The 19,997-nt window shown below is 37.0% G+C and overlaps 1 protein-coding gene across 11 annotated transcripts in view; it reads left to right on the forward strand.

The window, feature by feature from the left end:
• Positions 1 to 19,997, forward strand: part of PTGFR (prostaglandin F receptor) — a 100,541-nt gene that overhangs the window by 41,430 nt on the left and 39,114 nt on the right. For 4 of the 11 annotated variants that reach the window (XM_068690376.1, XM_068690375.1, XM_068690387.1 and 1 more), the window contains exons 1-2: positions 3,778 to 3,899; positions 5,578 to 5,657. Coding sequence is in view for 1 of the 11 variants with exons in the window: in XM_068690395.1 (XP_068546496.1) it covers positions 2,493 to 2,577; positions 5,578 to 5,657 (165 nt within the window). In the remaining 10 variants the exon portion in view is untranslated. Of the gene's footprint in view, positions 1 to 2,492; positions 2,578 to 3,777; positions 3,900 to 5,577; positions 5,658 to 19,454; positions 19,594 to 19,997 lie in introns of those variants that run through there. The other 7 variants (XM_068690395.1, XM_068690377.1, XM_068690389.1 and 4 more) reach the window with 3 other exon arrangements.

A 19,997-nucleotide genomic window follows, 5' to 3' on the forward strand; every position in this document is an offset into this window, starting at 1 on the left:
TTTTGCAAATACTTATCATATCTTTTAAAGACATCCATACTTTTGAGCTGTGTATCTTAATTGACTTGAAATCTGAAGGCTAAGAAGCTTAAATCCAAAAAATAAAGGTTAATAAGATATCAAATTTGAAAAATCTCATGAAATAGTTTCTTGGTATGGAGTGTAGCCCTTTTTAGCAAATAAAATATACTCTACGTGGTTTTCATTTTTTACATAGGAGAGGAGCATTGCCAAAGGAAATGTAGGTCTTGTTTAGAGAAAAAAACAGCTCTCTACTCCTCACATAATCATGTGAATGACTAAATGTGTAAATGGGATTATCTAGTGAAAGGTAAATGGATTGGAAATCACTGACCAATAACTCAATTCGCTTTAAAATACATGTGAATGATACATATGGAAATGATAGAGAGTGGCAACTGGCTTTGACTGTATGAAAATGGTAGCTGATCACAACAGCAGAACTTGGAGCTATGTTACCAACAAATCCTGTAACATTTTCTCCCAGTTGCTGCTTTCTGCTTATCTCCAAGGCTGAGCTCTCAGCTCTGCATAGTCACAGATTTTACACAGAATCTCAAACAATGGGAGAGCAAGGGCAAATTCAGCAACTTACTGCAACTGCCAGAGTGACAGCAGCAGCAGAAGACAAAGCAAAGCAAAAAGTGGGTGTTAACAACAAGGACATCTAATAACCATCTGACATAGTCTAGAAGCCTGTGCTGTACTGCTCTGCCTGCCAGCATATTGATTTTAAACTCTGCATGGCACCCAGATGCTAACAGTGATGAGCAATAAATAAATAACATTGTTTTGTTCACAATGAAGATGACTCAGGATACTCAAGAGACAGGGAATGATTCATATGTGGCCTTCAGACTTCATCACTTGTAAGCTATTCTATTTGCCCTCAGGAATTCAGTAACTGGGACAGGGAAACAGTTATTAGCATGTTAGCTCTGTGCTTGGCTACTCTATGTTAATTTACAATTGTTCCATGTTCAAGTGAATTACTTATTTCCCAGGTGCTTGCAGTGAGGATATTGTGAGAAGCTGTATATACTATAATGTTTGCTTGGTGGAATGAATTCTTCTACCACTACAAGGCATGGAAGTGAGCAGCAAAAGGTGAAGCAAATGAACTGTGATCTGGCTTCTCCTCTGCTACAGGTGCCTTTCTGAAGAAACATCAACATGCTCTTTCTAAGTTTTGCGCCTGATATTTGAATTACTTTTACATAATGTTGTGTCCACTCCCTCTCGTCCACCCCCCTTTTACTTTTTTCTTTTCTAGCAGATATCAGAATGGAAAAGTCCTAAGCCTAGTTCACTAGCTCATTTTGTTGTAAGAGAAATGCAAAGAAAAAGTGTAACGGTTTGAAGTTATCATTTCCATTCGTCTGTACTTCTTCATGGCCATGTATTTTGAATGGATCATAGACGTCCATTTACTGCTACATGCTCTTGTTGTTGAGTACTTGTTGCTTTCAATCCTTTTCTGTGTTCAAGTTTAGCTCTAAACTTTTCAGCACACAAGAGTATAAAGCTAGCAACCACCTTCAGTTCTGTTTCAAAATTTATTTGAGAAAGTTACAGTTCATTTACTAGAGGCGCAGACTGAAAAATGACTCACCTGGTAGCAAACTTACACAACTGGTTATTCTGACCAGCAGCTGAAAACTTGAGGTGTTCTGATTTCTTCTGTCTGGGAGGATTTGAGGGTAAGGTTCTATGATGGAAAAGAAAGTTTTCATACAGACATGTTGCATTGTTTAAAATCTCTTATTTTTCTCCTTTTATTACAGCTTGACAATTGTGATTAGAAGCAAATGTCTGGTTTGAGAAAGCCAATTCAGGAATACAATTGCTGTCTGGCACTGTCTTCTGTTTTGCACAAACCTACACAAGCATGAACATCCAGCTTCAGCCTTGTGCAGTGTGGCATCCAGACGGATGTTTCTGCTGAGTCTGAGATTTTGTTTACAAATGCTTCCACTCTAAAAAATAAATTAAAAAAATCCACATACAGTCAATTAGTAAAAAACATTCATAAAATTAATGCATTTTAATATTATATATATTTAATAGATACTATAAAGGTAGGGATGCTATATTTTCTTGTTAGGTTTTAATTTCATTCTAACCTTTTCTGTTTCTCAGTTTTATTTAGACTTTGAAAAGGAGTTTTGACTATGCTGTCTGAATGACTACTTTTTTTTCAGCTGAATTTTTTTCCAAGTTTCCTAATTAAAAGGGCCTCCTTCTGCTTCACTAGTTTCATTTGTGCATTGCAACAAAACAGCACGGGAGGATTACATTTGTCAAACAAAATGAAAACATATTTAAGGGACAGATATTTTTTCCAAACACTAATGGGGTTCTTTGCCTAAGTCTACAATAAGAGATTTTAACCAATGTCAGTTCAGAAGCTCTGTAAATATCTCAAAGTTGGGCAATATAATAATGCTTAATACTTTTTTACTTCCTTCCAGTTCAACTGCTTTATCACTATCAGCCAAAACATCTCAAGATTCTTCATAGGGAGTCTCAGTGTGTACCATCACCTCCAGCATATAGGTAAAGCTACCAACATTATTTGTTCACCCTTCCCTCCTACTTCCTGCTGCCTCGGCCACCAGGTTTCTAAGCAATGTAGTCAGCTGTAGCTGGCTGCTTTGCAAGCAGACATGGTGTAACTGAGGTCCATGGAAATACAGCAACTGCCTGCAGGAAACGCTGTCTCAGCTCTCAGGTGACTTCTGTGCTCTGTAGGATTCTGGAGTAAAACAAGTGATACAGTGTGGAGACAGCAGGTGTTTCCAGACATTTAGTACTTGGTAGTATGTAGCATGCTTTTGACTAAACTTTTGACTAAGCAGAAACTATTTGTTGCCTACTCAGGATGCTCAGGTTGCCGAGTTAGGAAACGTAGGTAATTCCTGCTGCATACAGGTGGGTGTTTTCAGAGAAAAAATATTCACTAGCTTTTAACAACATATTGTGTGCATTTCTGTCTTTGCCACTTACATCCAGAAGCCATAAATCGTGTTAACTTTTATTTTGGATTAGATTAATTTAAATTTGAACTTTCTCTTGTTTTTGTCTCCTTTTTCATCCTGTGATTTGGAATAACTATTTTCTCCATTGTTCCTGAAGAAATTCCAGAAGATATTTGAGTATTTATTCTTCTCAAGACAAACATGCCAGCCATATATTCTACTTTAATGTGGCTCAGATTGCCATGTAATATCCCAAACTCAAAAATATCATATTTAAAGGGGAATGTTTTTATCAGATCTGCTAAAAATACTACATCTGAGCATGAGATACGTTAAAATTTCTATCTGCAAACCAGAATTAAAAGGGTCTATCTGAAATTCCCAGAATGACCTGGAAATATATGACTCCATATTTCCTAACTGCTAAATAGTACTAAGTAAGTTTGCAATACTTCATACATTGCTCAGCATGACATGCTGGCATTGCTGTAGGACTGTGCATGGGTATCCAGAAGATTCTGTACCTGACACACCATAAGTAAAATTGAGAATCATCACACTTCCTCTGTCAAAATGCTGTCTATACAAGAAATGTAGCAAAGTGCACCCAGGTAAAATGCAAGATCATCTCTTGATATAAATTTGACTCAAAGGGAGTCACACATCTGAGTTATCTGAGTTATCTAAAGACTTAGCTCATAATAAAAAACATTCATAGGAAAGATTGTTCTGTCAGAAAGGTTAATTCTAAAAGGTGTTGAAAATTTTTTATTCCCTCTCAAGTTGTGTTTGGATGAGGCATTTACTGTTTTGTAAGTGGCATTGTGTAACATGTTTTTATGTGATGCAAGACAAAACACAGGAGGAGCACAGAAAGAGGAAATCAAAAGCTTATCAATGGTGAGTAGAAGTAAAAAAATGAATTATATGGAAAATGAATTATAAAAAAAAGCTTAAAAGTGAAATTACTGGAGATCTGGTAGTCAGAAAAGGAGAAAGTGTTTGAATAGAAAGGAATTTTTGGGTTTGAATAGAAAGGAACTTTTGGGTAGACCTGTGCGGTGTCAAGAGTTGGACTTGATGATCCTTAAGGGTCCCTTCCAACTCAGGATATTCTATGATTCTATTCTATGAATAAACATTAAAGTAATTTTATATTTCATATGGGTAATGGTCATTCTGAATTGATGTGTGATGATCTGGGAATGGGTATGTTAAAACATGGACATTTATTTTTGTCATTAATGATTTCCTGCATGCATTTACAGTGAGACTTACTAACCATATTTTGATGATTTTGGGGGGTACTTCCACCACTGTTAGCTAATGATATTTACACAGGATGTCTACCCATGCTTCTGCTTGAAGAATACATCCAAGTGTCTGTTGGAGACATCCCAACAGCCCCTTCAAATGGCATATATTTTGACTCAACATGCTTCAGTTTTAGGTCATGAGATTTATGAGTAGATTGAGTGAGACTAATGCAATGCTTATGTTCAATTTTTGTCAGTGGACAAATGATTCTTGATATAAAGCAGAGTCTGCCTGAGGTCTTATTTTACTTCACAGTTATAAATATCACTCTTGCCAAGTCCTGCTCATTTCCTAGAATGGTCACTTCATTTGCAATTTTGAGTTTACTTTTGCAATGAAGAATTTTGCTGTGTGTTTTGTGATCTGTCTTTTGCATTTCCATCATCAAGCTCTTAAAAGCAGAATTTCAGTTTGGAAAGCTGTGCCTATAGAGTGAGAAGCTAAAGACCTATTGCCACAAGAGTATACACAAATGGACAGTTATCAAAGTTGTTAGGTAGCTACACATTCAGTAATCTTCTGTATAGCATAAGACAAACGCAAACTCTTTTTCTCATGTTTGTTTCTCCGATGTCTCTATCAAATATTTTTGAAATACTTCTTTTGACTTGGAAGTTCTTCACAGTTATTAGATGTGCAAACTATGTGATTCAAAGTCACAGTGTTTACAGTCAGTTGATATTATATTTCTTTATGCCGTGTTTCTTGAATACATTCCTAAGTCTACAAACTATTGCACGCTTTCTTAACTAGTTGTTGGCAGTACTTACTGAAATCTGGACAGGAAGGTCCTCTGGTCAAAAGACATAGTCTGTACCCTTTGACTTGATCCAGCCCACTGACTTCTGTAAATATAGGCAGCCCCTCCAAAAAATAGTTATGCTTGCTTTTCAGCTTTTTCAGCTGAGATTTGGAGAAAGGGGCCAGTACAGAACTAGATATCCATGCCAGTTGTTTTTTGGAAATGTATGAGAACATTCTTGGTTTGGTAATAGTTCCTAGTTGAGTGACTTCCTAATTTAAATTTATTTGTATTTCATTTCTCATTGATCTCCATTTGCTCAACTACAAAGTTTCTTGGTGTGCCATGTATCCACAGCTTGGCTGATTTGTAACTCTGCCGTTTGATAGCCTACAACAACATGAACCGTCTTTCTGGGTCCTTGATGTGTCACAACATTGAATTTAGGAAATAGGAAAACGATTTTTATATCCAGGAGTGGATGACATATGATCTGTGTCTTTTTTATTCTGCCTTCAGGGAAAGTGATGAAGAAATGGCTGTATCTCATAGAGAATGAGAGGAGTTTTGCAGAAAATGGCTGGAGAAAGGTCAAATTTGTGAATATTGTATATTGTGAAATGTACATTGTGAAACTAATGAAAAACTTGTGAAATTGGCTTTTACTGAGTAGAGCAAAAGCAGAATCTGGCCTATAGGGAGAAGCAATGAGTATGGAATCAGAACAGTACAATAGCTTTATTTACATAAAAACTTAGTAAAACAAGCTGTGTTATTTTAGCTAAGTCTGCCCGATTTACTATCCAAACACAATAGTTAATGATACATAATTGGCATCTGATCAGTACCACAGAAGTGGAATGTTGTGCAATGTTCTGCATTAGGAGCACTCCCAGTGCATTACCAGTGAAGCCTGCTGCACAATGCTGACAGAGAGTGCACACGAGGGAGCAGTAGCCCCAAATGTGCTTTTGGAAGATATGGGATAATCCTGTGTTGTAATAGTAAAATCATTGTGTTTATGACCGTCAATACTCTGCTCCAGAGGCTGCTGCCTCTGAGTTAGATTAAGGCCAGGGAGCAGTCTAATCTAAGGCAGCCTGGGGTTGCTCACAGGCATTGGATTGTCATAGTGCAGGATGCTCGGTCAGCTGCCATTACCCTCCCTTCTCCTGCTGTTGCATCGTGTTCCCACCCAAAATACTGAACAGCACCAAGGAGTCTGGCTCTGACAGAGGCACTGCAGTTCTGCAGGCACTGCTGCCAAGAAGTAGAAAAGACCTTGCTTTGCTCAGAAAAAGTGGGAACAAACATGATATACAAAATACTTCATCTTCTGACCGTAATTTTCTTCCTTACTCCCCTGTTTACTTTGCAGTTTCGTTTCTGGTTCTTCATTTTATTTCTTTTCCCTTTCCCTCATAGTCCCATATTAATGCCATCCTTTTGATGCAGTAGAATTCACTGTGATTTTGAAATTGTCAGAATAGTTTGTTTATAGGTTTATGTAAAAAAAAAATCCTGTTCACTAAAGCTGACACAAGAAACAACCCTGTCTTTGTGGAAGGACTACGTGCTGTTCTGACTAACACACTCAGAGCTTCATTTCCTTTTTTTTTTTTTTTTTTTTTCTCCTGACACAACTGGTTTCTAGAAGTTGGCAGGCCCTCATCATCTTTTAAAAGATGGAGAAATAAAAGGTGGTAGGTATAATTCAGCTCATGGCTGCAATTCTGTTTTTGAAAGCAGAACACTTCAGTTTAAAATATCTTAAAATAAATAAGGTCAGAACTAATTTGTTCACGACTGGGATACCTTACAAAAGCAGTTCCAGGAGATGCTAGGAAAGTGTTGCGAGATGAGACAAAGCACTTTGAGGCATCATGGAGCTAGTGCACAGGGTAAAGGACTAAATAACAGCTTGTAGTCCTCCCAAGCTTATTTAATTATTTATTTATAAAATATTTTTTGTTTTATTTCTTTCTTTCTGGACAGTTTTTGTTCTTAGATAATTGTATATCATTGTGAATTCATAGCAAAAAACTCTGTGTTCATGTTTCTGGTTTACTCTCAGCAAATCTTCAGAAGAAGGTGTCTATGTAGGAAGAGGTTTCCACAAAACCAATATTCTCTGAGGGGCATAGGTGGAGCAATGTTTATTTTCTTTTAATTCTCAGACACCAACCAACATGAGCAGTTTTGCTCTTCAGTAGTACAAATTTACGGTTTAGCTGAGATTCTGAAGCTATCTCTTCCCTGTCTCAGGTCAGGGGGAAAAGAGTGAAACTAAAAGCAACAATTTCAAGTGCCCTAGTCTATGAACAGTCAAATCTTGTTCTTACTTTATTTAAGAAGAGAGTTTCCACTTGGAACACAAATTTTACAGGTTCAAATGCCCTTTGTACATACAATTCTTGTATGAAATACATGTAACTGGTGTACAGAAGAGGATGCTGTCTTTGTTCTGCTACAAATGCAAGCAAATGAGCCAAAATCTTCTAGGCACCTGAATCATAGATGTAAAGGGAGGGAAGTATATGGTGAAGGAGATGAACTAATGCTTATGTGCCAGCTGTACAGATTATATTAAACCAGTAATTGACAGGAAAACCATGAGTAATATTTGTCCAAAAACTGTCTACATGCATCAGTGTATGTGTTATCGAAACCTTTACTTTTGGTCAAGCTGATGTAAGACAGATCACAAATAGGGGAGATCTTGAGAAGCACAATGAGGTATATTTGTATATTTTGCTTTGCTTTTGTTTGTTTGCTTGTTTGTTTGAATAAAGTCCTGGGATAAGCTTGGAAGCCCCAGTCAGTCCTTTTGTATCAGTGATGGCTGGAGGGTTGATAGGCCCTCTTAGCTGGGGTAACAGGTAGTAAACACAATAATAGCAAAAGTAATTTGCCTAGACCATGTTTTGGGGCTGTGGTTAAGGGAGAGGATTCGAACTGGGCTGTAGACTGCTTTAAAGGTTTGACAGCTGCAAATGGGTCAATGGGTCTTTTGTTTTCCCCATTTTATCCAAAGCTGTGTTTAGCGTTTCCTGGAGCTGTGTACCTGGGAAGCTTTTACTCCGTGTTTATGACAGTTCAGCAATGTCAGCTGTGGTTACCTGAGACACAGTGGTTAAACCTGACGTAGTCTGGGATGTGCCACAAACTCCAAAGCCAATATATTTTTTTTTTTTTTTTCAGTGATGATATATTATAGACCTGTGGAGAGAGACTGTAGGCAATGCTTGAGCACTTGGAAGTACAGTTTGCTTGAGCAGTTAGAAGTTTGAAGGTACAGTCCATTGCATCAGTGGTAACCAGCATGCGCCTCATTGGTGTGCAGAATGGCATTTTGAGGAAATCTGCAGCATAATCTAGTGAATTCACACACACTCGTATACTAAAGCAAATGTCAGTGCTGTCTGAATAATACCATTATTATTATATCATTATGACAACAAAAGTTCTTCTGACCTTTGTGTCACAGCTTCCTCATCAGTGACAAAAATGTTTAGTTAATATATTGCATTCTATAATTTTGTGATGGAAATAAAAATGTCCTGATCAAAAGGATTATAAGCCTGGCAGGTAATTGTGTTTATGCACCATCCAACAAAAAGATCTCCACTACTGATTACACTTCATTGGGTTAGAAACTGGCTGGGTAGCCAGGCCCAAAGAGTCATGGTGAATGGAGTTAAATCCAGTTGGAGGCTGGTCACTAGTGGAGTACCCCAGGGCTCAGTACCAGGGCCAATTCTCTTTAATATTGATGATCTGGATGAGGGGATCGAATGCACCCTCAGTAAGTTCACAGATGACACCAAGTTAGGTGTGTGTGTTGATCTGCTTGAGGGTAGGAAGGCTCTGCAGGATGACCTGGATAGGCTGGATCGATGGGCTGAGGCCAACTGTATGAAGTTCACCAAGGCCAAGTGCCGGGTCCTGCGCCTGGGGCGCAACAACCCCAAGCAGAGCTACAGGCTGGGAGATGAGTGGTTGGAAAGCTGCCAGGCAGAGAAATACCTGGGAGTATTGGTTGATAGTCGGCTGAATATGAGCCAGCAGCGTGCTCAGGTGGCCAAGAAGGCCAACAGCATCCTGGCTTGTATAAGAAGCAGTGTGGCCAGCAGGTCTAGGGAAGTGACAGTACAGGAAGTACAGGAAGTCCCCCTGTACTCAGTTCTGGTGAGGCCTCACCTCGAGTACTGTGTTCAGTTTTGGGCCCCTCGCTACAAGAAGGACATCGAGGTGCTCGAGCAAGTCCAGAGAAGGGCAATGAAGCTGGTGAGGGGCCTGGAGAACAAGTCTTATGAGGAGTGGCTGGGAGAGCTGGGCTTGTTCAGCCTGAAGAAGAGGAGGCTCAGAAGTGACCTTATTGCACTCTACAGGTACCTTAAAGGAGGCTGTATCGAGGTGGGGGTTGGTCTATTCTCCCACGTGCCTGGTGACAGGACGAGGAGGAATGGGCTCAAGTTGTGCCAGGGGAGATTTAGGTTGGATATTAGGAAGAATTTCTTTACTGAAAGGGTTGTTAGGCATTGGAATGGGCTGCCCAGGGAAGTTGTGGAGTCACCATCCCTGGAGGTCTTTAAAAAGACGTTTAGATGTAGAGCTTAGTAATATGGTTTAGTGGAGGACTTGTTAGTGTTAGGTCAGAGATTGGACTAAATGATCTTGGAGGTCTCTTCCAACCTAGATGATTCTGTGATTCTGTCTTTTGGCATTGGTCAGTTCTTTTGAATGGCCCTGAAATGATTTAAATGGTTTTATGCACTGAATGTTTCCTATCTAGCTAACCAGGATGTATGTACTATACATGTCTTCTCTAGGTGAATCAGGGCTACCTGATGGGTACGTTGTGGACTCCGTATTGGTAAGGGCTAAGTGGAAAGTATTCTGCACCTTGAGCATGAAAGGATATTTCTCTATATTGTGAAATTCTACCTGTAGATAGCATGAACTAGAACAATGATCACAGAATCCCATGTGACTTCAGCTTCGTTGTAATATTTTTTTTTTTTTTTAATCTCTTCTGCTGCTTATCAAGAGGCTGGCAAGAAATAGAATGCTCTAATCTTGGTTTCTCACCAAAATTAAGAACTAGTTTTCTGTACGTCTTCCTGATCACTTTCTGAAACATTCCAGCTGGCATGATAGTTTTGGAGATATGCTCATTCAGCCACTAAATTGTTTGTAAACTGTGCTCTTTGCATAAATTGTGTTATGGTTTCCCAACTGGAACAGCTGTGGATGTATTTACACTCTGAGAAAGCTGGAGCAGTGGCAGAAGCTTGCAGTTTTAGTAGTTGCTCATCAGCTGATTTAAAGGTAAAGCCAATGTGGAGCATGTGCTTATTCCCTCTCCCTCTCATCTTTAACTCTACCCATGAGTTGCATTTAACTTGCATGGATCAGAGAACTCACCATTCAAGGCTTTTAGTAGTATAGGTCTGTGAGCACATGTTAAATCCCAAACAGCTTAAGGATAGACTGTTAAAGACTTCAGAAAATAAAACTCTTTATGGGAATGGTAAAATATAAAATATTTTTATATGGTGAAGAATTAAATGCAAAACCAAGGATCAAAAATTATCTAGTGGCGAGTCTGTAATTAAAAAAAATAATCCACTATATATTTGCAAGGGCCCTATGATTCTGTTGCCTAGAGCATTCCTTTCCATATATCCTTATACAAATACATTAAAGTTGCTTCTGAAATTCAGTGACTACACAGAAAATGTACATGGATTTGTATTTATATATATTTAATATTGCCTTTTATAGCAATAAAGTCACGAATATCTAGAGAATACTTTTCTCCTGTCTTCACTTTAGAAAGCAACCTCTAATTGATAGTGATTATGGTAGAGTGTAACCAAAAGATTGCAGAACTGCATTTTTTTTTTTCTCCTAAGTAGGCAAGAGTTTTATTTACTGTTTTATCAGTTACACTTTTATTTGGAAAGGAAAGATGCTATAGGAACAGAGGTGATGGAAACAATTTGAGAAGTCAAAAGTGTTTCACAGTTTTTGTATAAAAATAGTTGCCAACTTACTGTCATTATTAAATTGCCATTAATTAGACACTCTAATATGTGGTAAGCAGAGAATAAACCACACTGAGAAGAGACACTTGTCAGACCAAATGAAAGTGTGTTCTTTTAAACACTTTCATGCTGGATGATTCCCAGAAATAGATTTGCTTTATAATACACTCCCCCCAATATATATATATATATATATATATATATAAATATATGTGTATGTATATATATATATATATATATAAATAAAATTAGTTTCCAGAAAGTAGGTGAACTGGAAAGAGGACAAGAAAGGCTGGTTGAGGTGTTCTTCCTTACCCTTCAGTTTGTTAGCTGTTTTAACAGTGAACCTGTCATTATTTCTGGTATCCTTATGAAATGAAATGTGCAATCTTAATACCTGTATGCTTGCATTTTCCTGATGACTTTCACAGGGGAGTTTACTAGATTAATAAAATAATCTTTACAGGCCTTCCCAAACCCCCCTGAGGGCCAGGGAAAAGGTTCCCAGTGACTTCATTTACTTCTGAATCAGCCACAATATGGTGGCATCCCAAAAGTGCCTGAAATTGTGCAATGCATAAATACAAACCTTATGCTGGATTTTGGATTATCAGTGCAGCCAAGGAGGAAATAAGAAAACAGGAGCTACCTCTCTTTGGGGGAAAAAAATGGGGAAATAACTTTATTGGGCTTACAGTGCAGAAAGATTCCCAAAAAACAAAAACAAAACAATGAAGCACTCAAAGTAGTCTTAAATCCCACCTCCAAGCATTAAGTTCAAACACCTCACAAACATCACGACATCTTCCAAAACACAGAAAATCTCTTAGGAAAAGTTTTCTCATAATCGGGAATTTTCTTACAGGAGATTGCTCAACAACTCTTAAGCAATATTTCCATTATGTGCAAAGCAAAACCAAAAGCTCATGGTGTTCCAGTGTGCTTTCACTTGCTGCCTGAAACAGTGTGTCCACTAAGACTAAGGTCTATCCTCAGATCCTTTGTAAGGTGAACACGAATTAGGAACGTAATCCAGGAAACTGATCTTCACAGCTGTGAGGTGCTGTTATCACCTTGATAACCTCATTTGTATGTGTCAGCAGGAATAATGCTTAATATTCAACCAGTGCAGAAATACTGAGGAGAGTTGAAGGCTTTCCCAATCATGGACGAATTTATTAATTTATTTTAAATGATGAAAATCCATTTCACATTTTCATTTGACTTAATATTTATTTTTTGTGGCTCAAGGTTCCCAGCTGAAGAAACAAATAAAGAAACAAGTTCAATGCACTATTCATATATTTCTGGCCTCAGAACAGAAGCAATTATTGCAAAGGAAGCAGAGTAGCTAGGACCTGCTTTTTCCTACAATGATTTGCAGTAAGACTTTAAAAGGAAAAGCTACAGGAGAAAAGAGTCACAAAGATTCCAATAGGGGAAATATCACGGCAAATTTGTCTGCCTTTTTACAGATCTCACCTTTTTTTGCGTCTTTTGACTTACTTTGATATTGGATAATTCTACTTATATAACTCGGAATTGCTACAGAATTTTATTTTGGAAGCAGAAAAAAGAATTTTTGCTTTGTAGCAGCAAAAGAAGTTTTAACCTCCTGCAAAGCTTCTAGTTCTTTCTTTCATCTGCCTGCTGTTATTTCTTAGGCAAGTGCTGTGTGTGAATGTGAAGGCATGTTTTGTCTTATTCGTAGTCCCACAACCTCACAATCCTTCTCAGAGTTAGTGTAGTGCAGTTAGTGGTACGCCAAATTTACAAGCCAGGAGAGTTTGACATCAGTGGGAGTCGTCTCATAAAGGAGCGTACAACGTGACTCCAGAAGGGAGATGTGAATTCCTCAGCTCTTTGTAAAATAAACAAAATGTTGATGTTTGTGGTAAGTTGAACATCTGCATTTCTCTTTGAGAAATAAGCGAACTTTGAAAATGCCATTTTCCCCCAGTTTTATTAAATTCAACAGTTGAGAAAACTTGGCCGCCAAAAGTATTTCTAAAAGGAGTGACCAATAAAGAGTGGTGCCTTTTATTGTATTGAGAAAACAGATGCACTAACCCTTTCCTGTATTTTACTTGATTTATTTATTTATTGTGGCTTGCACTTGTATGCCTCTTGCAGATGGTGGTTCCATTTCTGGTCTCACTGTGTTTACTTTTTGTCTCTGTGGGTGTTAATTCACTTATTACAATTTGAGACTTTTCTTCTCAAGGAAAAGTTGTATAGGATGAGCAAAAAAGAGGATCAATTTTGTATTTATATTTAAACTAGAAGATTGTTTTAAAGAGTGCTTGTTTATTTTTTCTCGGGAGTTTCAGCAAGACCATAAGCCTTAAAAAAAACAACAAAAACAAACACCTAAAATATTATGGATTATATGTAAATTTAAATATCTTCTGAAAAGTATTTCTGCAAACCTAGACTATCACATTTGTTTACACCAAATCTGAGCAAAATTAAACATTAGTGTGATTTTTTATTTTGTTTTTAATAGCTTTGACTTTACTTTTTTTTTTTTTTTTTTTTTGAGAACATATTACTTTTCAAAATGTACTATTTAAGGCAATATAGGATGAGGAAAAAATATGTCCTGGGTAAATATTATGATATATCCAAAGAGAAACATTTGTTTTCTAAACTTGATTAACAAAGTGATTTGTATGCCTTTGATAAAACTAAAGTCTGCTGAACAGAATTTGGTCTCACAATGTCCTGGTCTACTTGTGAGATGAAGACCTAAGCTTCATGGGGTGAACAGGGCAGTGTTAACACTCAAGTCACCTGTATTTTGGATGGTTTTCCCAACATATAGAGTGGTGAAACTTGCTTTTGTTGTGAGCTACGTTCCATATTTCACATAATCAAGGACAAGCACTGTAACTCAAAAGCTGAGGAGAGGAAACTCTGAAAGAAGTTCACAGGAAGGATCTGACAACAGTTCCCTGAGGCTGAACATGTCACTTGTCACTGATCCAGGCAAGAAATGTTGGCCACAGCTGGCTCCTTTCTTCTCCTTGTGAAGGGTCCAGCACTGTTCCTACAAAAGCCAGCTCTGCTCCCTCACGTACCCAGGGCTGGCATGGGAGCAGTCCTTGGATTGCCTGCAAGTCAGTTCTGATCCAAGCACAACAGGATTACCACCTTTAGTACATGGGGTCAAGGACATGAAATATATATTTTTTTCTTGTTTGCTTTTTGACTCTGGCCTGCTGACATTATTAAGTATGTCTGATTTGTTTCTGTTTGAATTAAATGTTTTGTTCAATCTCAAATGATCTGTTTTAATTGGCTGAGTATGTGGAAACATTTCAGCTTGGGATGAATCCAAAACAATAACTTTTTTTTTTTTTTCCTGTTGGCTACTGAACCAAAAAAATCAATTATTCAAATGATTTCATTTTTAACATTAGCTGCAGAGGATAAGATTGGTAAGATTCTGTGTTTGTTTGAATTGAAAAACCAATCTGAAATGTGAAGCTATGGATCAAAACAAAAGCAAGCTCAGAGAAGCTCCTAGGATAGAGAAGTGAAGATAGTTTACTCTTTTAGTTTTATTTCTTTCTTTCTGATACACCCAAATTCAATTTGAATTAATATCAGAGTCTCTTAAAAGTCAGTATTATTTGGGACTTAGGGTTTCCTTTTGTCTTGTATAGAAATAAAACTACATCAGTTCTCAATAATGAAACTAGTCTTTTTAGGTGATGCACCTATTCTAGCTCTGGACAGTACTTATTAAATAATGTCAGCAGTAGGTTTAGATCCAAATTTTGTGGCAAATTTTTAAACTTCTGATTTGTCAGCATAGCTTTTTGGATTTGGGCTTCACATTTTAAGTCAGAATCAGACTTACAACTTCCATCCCGTGCAAGCTTTGGTAACTTCAGCTGCGATTTCCAGAACAGGCACAGCTATAGTTGTGAGGGAAGGTAAGATATAAGGTGGAGGAGGAGACAGGCTGAAGGAATGACAAACAATTTTTCATGCTTGTCTTACGATACTGTAGCACAGAATAGGAATGGAAGTGGCACTGTTAGAAACTATCCAACACAAATATGATTTAGGGAGTTGGATGAGAACTGAGAACTTTGGCTGTATTTTGTTGCAGAAAGGAGTCAGGCACATGATGGAAAGAACCAATGTTGCCTTTCCTGTAGAGCCAAGAGGAAGATGTGGTTTCTTGTGCCCCTTATGGTGCATTTTCTTCTGACATGGTTGATTCTCAGATCAAAAAAAAAATAAAAATCCATTCTCCTTTGTCCAAGTATAGATTAAGTAATTGCAATTTGCTTGTCTGCTGCTGTAGTAAAGAGATGGAAATATATTGCTTAGGTGCTAGCTATGGATGTGTGCTTCCTTCTTTCTCCTCTTCTTCAAGCCCACCACTATCACAAGCTGTTACTTGATATGTTGACCATCCACATAAATGTGTACAAATACATTATTTTCCCTTACAATCTTAAGAACAGTGTTAAAAAGTTTAACTGCTAAATTCAGTTTAGTTTACGTGGAGTTCATCTGCCAAAACAAACTTGGCTTATATGAAGAAAAGAGTGAAGAATATGAAATAAAGATAACAGGTGATGTTTCACGTGGGCTGGATATATCTTCTTTATGTTAAGTCATCAGACGTAGTACAGTGGCTGCTTCTGATAAATCAACAGTATTATTATTTTTATAGATTTTATTTATTTATTTATTTATTTATTTATTTAGTATACAGGAATTACAGATTTCATAATTGGATGCTGCACATCTTAGAAAAGCCTGTATTGAAAAATTAGCAGCCTTCCCATGAGATCAGTTTATGGCTGTCCCCAAGCCCATAATATGGCAGAAAGTCAGATCACACTCAGGTTTTCTCAATAGCAAGGAGGTATTGGGATGTCTCTTAAAGAAAACAAAACCTTATGCGCAAGTTCTGTGGAAAACAAGTGAGTCAATACCCACACTTTCTGGGAAACCTTTTATTAAAAAAAAAGTAAAAAGGAGAGATTAGTCAGCTAACAAGATCTTATTTGGAGAAATTTCATTTCTCTACAATATAATTGGGTCTTTGTGATGTTGAACATATTGAAATGTTTGAACGTACTTCTAGTGCAAATATTTCCTCTCAGTGCTGGATCATGGCCTCATGCCCTTCACTGGCTTCATTGATGGTTTTGACACAGAGATGCAAATCTTTTGCAAGAGTTGGTTTCACATCATTAATTCCAACGTTGTATAGGCTTCATAGTCTCTCAGATGTGAGGTTCTGGAACTGCATTATCCACTTTCCATTTGCCTTCCCATTCCCATAATTTTGTTGCACAGAGGTGCTGCAACTAGAGGCCTGGGGACTGCGATTTCTCTTGCTCCTCTGAAAATAGCTGTTAGCTGATCCCCTCTTACGCTTTATTACAGGCTATTTACAAGCTAATTTACAGGAGAAAGATTGTATTAAGAGTTCCAGTGGTAGTTTTTCTCTGTTACCCAAACTCATCTATTAGCTTCCTGCATGTAAATGGTTTTATTAAAAAAAAAAAAAAAAAAAAAGCTAAGTCACCAACTCACGTACTTCACTCTGCATGTACTGTATAGATTATTTTCTCTGAGTTTTGGTACATGTATCATCACCATGTAAAGAGAATCAAAGAAAATAAATCTCTGGGAAAAAGCTGTGTTGAGTATCTGTGAAGATGTGTTTTTCTTCTCCTGTGAATAGTTAAACTGAGTTTATAATGGTAATGCCAATAACAATTGGGATATGAGCACAACATAATGACTTCCATTTGATTGTTGTACTCTGGTTTCAGTTGCCACTATTCTTCACTAGTATTAGTTGTACCTAGCATCCTTATTATTATTTCTGCAAAACATAACAATGATTGGAGTTGTAGAAGTGGACCACCAGCAACCTGTGCAGGTGGTCAGATCAGGATTAGAATACACTTTCAGGGTAATGTGGTTATACCAACTCATCAGCTTTTACTTGGTTATGATTTGCTCAGTACTAATTCCCAAAGTTTGCTGCCCTCAAATTACAAGATTAGTTTCCCTCTCTCTCTCTCTCTTTTTTTTTTTTCCTTACAGTTGTGCTGCTCATTCAGATGAAGACTACCACTCTGCTTTATTTCCTATTTTTGTTGTTAAACAAAAGTAAGTTTATGACTAGGAGTCATAAATAAATGTATGGGATATTTTTTTTTTTTTTCAACACTTGCAATATCTTTAAGTGCTCTGGTGTTATTTTTTCACACACACCCAAAAAAGTAATAATAATTTGACAATTCAAGCATAACTTGTCCATCTTGTAAGTGGATTTTATTCTTAGTGAACAGAGAACAGAGTAACTTTCTAGCTTCATAGTTTCTCTAATATGAGACTGGTAGTATCTTGGAGGACAATCGGTATAAATAATCGCCTAATACTTTTAATTGACTTTGGACACTTTTTTTTTTTTTTCTAAAATCTTTGCCTCTTGCAGCAAACTTTTAATCCTGCATTAAAGTATAAACTGAATATAAATTTTGCTTTGAGTGAAATCACGCGGAACCAAATATAACCCTCCTGCCTACTAAAGTGAGTCCTGCAAAATATGGACAGTGGGATTTTGGTCAGAAAAATGGGAGATTAAGAATAGAACCAACATATTTTTGCAGAGGGAATAATTAGATTTTGTTGTTGTTGTTGCTTTTGTTTGTGTGGGTGTTTAATTGCTCCGGATAAGGAAGCTCAAAAAAAGATGAGTGATATACAGTTGGTTAGTACCTATGCCTTGAAAATGGAAATGCAGTATTACATATGCATCTCTTGTGGTAAATGTTACATGAAAACTCAGTGTGACCTTGCACACATTGCAAGCAAATGAGAATGGTAATACTCTAGCAGACTTTTTAGTAAACTATATTTATTTATGTTCACACCTCAAAATGTAACTGTTGAAATTCTGGAAGGTGATATCCTTAAACTTTCCTGGATTTTTCTTATAAAAAATATATTGAAAAAATAATCTGACCATCCTGAGGCAGAGTCCGAATGTGTTAATCTAATGTGGCAGGATTGCTTGAAAAGTTAACCATTCGTCTGAATCATCACTTTCCACAATAATTCTGAACTCCATTGGCATTAACCATACATACAGCCTTTGAATACTTGGCTAACAGATCTAACAGATAGAACAGCTTTGAAGCTGGGATTAGGAATGTGAAAAAACACCCGAAAACCTAGTCATACATGGACATAGATCAAAGTCTACAATGGAACAAATATGCCTCTTTTGAGACTGGATTTCTATTTGGCTTTTACAAAAAGGTGTTGAAGAATCTGTTTTGTTTCCCTTGTCAACTCAGAATGAAAACTAGTTGAGTTTATGAAGAATAGCTTCATATTTGGTTACAATATAAAAATTACTTTTTCTTAAAATCACCAGTCTGTTTTTTAATAGTTTGAATTATCAAATCTTATTTCATTTTTCTTAAAAAATACTTTTAAAAATGCTAATTGCTCTGGGCATCTGTTCAATTTTGTCACTGTGGGGACACTTCATATGAATTCCCTTTATATTATATTATGAAATATATTTATTAGTAGCATATATAAGGTTAGTAGTATTTAAAAGGATTCACTGTAGAGTGCAGCAAAGTGCAGCAGTTCTGTGGTTTACATTTTATGATGGCTTACAACTGCTTGTTGCATATTCTAACCATCTATTATGAATGATTTTTGCCTTTTGTAAATGCGCTCAATGTAAAGTGTTACATATTTATTTTTTAAAACTATGTTTTTTCTCCTATGTAACAGTTTGTAATGTTGTCTGAACTTTAAATTATCATTAAACTCAAAATAAATTTGAGTTTTAAATGGAAAGAAAATGCTGATGTTTAAAATACCCGAATTCTCCCATTTCTTTTACAAAACTACTTCATTACTTTTCTAAGACAGAAGTCACCAGGCAAACTGCAGTTCCGCCTATAGCCAAGTGGTGAGGAAGCATGTTGTAAGGTGCAGATATCTGTGCTTAGGGCTGTCTTTGAAAGAATGTCTGGGTCCTAACATCCAAAATGAAATGTGTGTTAAGTTGAATTTATGAGAGCAGTTTAAAAGACATGTGTATATCATAATTCCCAGAAGCTTGTGAAGACAAACACAGTGAATCATTTGTGTTGATTTGACTATAAAATCACCTGCTTTTGTACCTGAAAACAGTCGTCAGTGACAGGTGGTGTTTCAGAGAAGACACATGCAATGGGCAGGGATGAGGCAGTCAAAGATGTATAGTGAATAGAGGAAGACATGAAAAGGCTACTGGGAGAAATAAGGCAGGAAAGGCATTTGCTAAATGGTTAAAGATCAGTTCATAGAGGGAAGCTGAAGATGAGGTGACTGCATGAGCAAATACAGAATCCAAATAAGATTGAGTCAACTGAGCTGACAAATATTGAGCTCCTTACAGCTGTACTTCATTTTCCTCCATCTGCTAACCAGAGAACAGGTATTACTTCATTTTATATATGGGGATCAGAGGCAGAGAGAGATTTATTTAAGGTCACCTGGGAAGTCTACAGCAGAACAGGGAACTAGACCAGAAATTTCTGAGTTCCAGACCAATATGCTAACTATGGGACAACTCATTTCCCCTCTGTGTGTTTCTACTGCCAAATTGCAGTGGATGAGCAGAAGTCCCCTTTGTTTATGTTTCTTTAAAACAAAGGTTCATTAAGACCAAATTCAATACATCACAAATACATTACCAAGATTACCATGAAATGTTTAATAAATCTCTAAATCCTAATGACAGGATTGGCTGGTGATGCAAATGAAAACGAGGTCACAAGATTCAGGAAAAAGACAAATAAGAGTTATCTGAAGAGATAAGTTAGGTTATTTTATGTTGCA

This window comes from Anas acuta, chromosome 8 (assembly GCF_963932015.1).
Source record: "Anas acuta chromosome 8, bAnaAcu1.1, whole genome shotgun sequence".
Classification (NCBI taxonomy): Eukaryota; Metazoa; Chordata; class Aves; order Anseriformes; family Anatidae; genus Anas; species Anas acuta.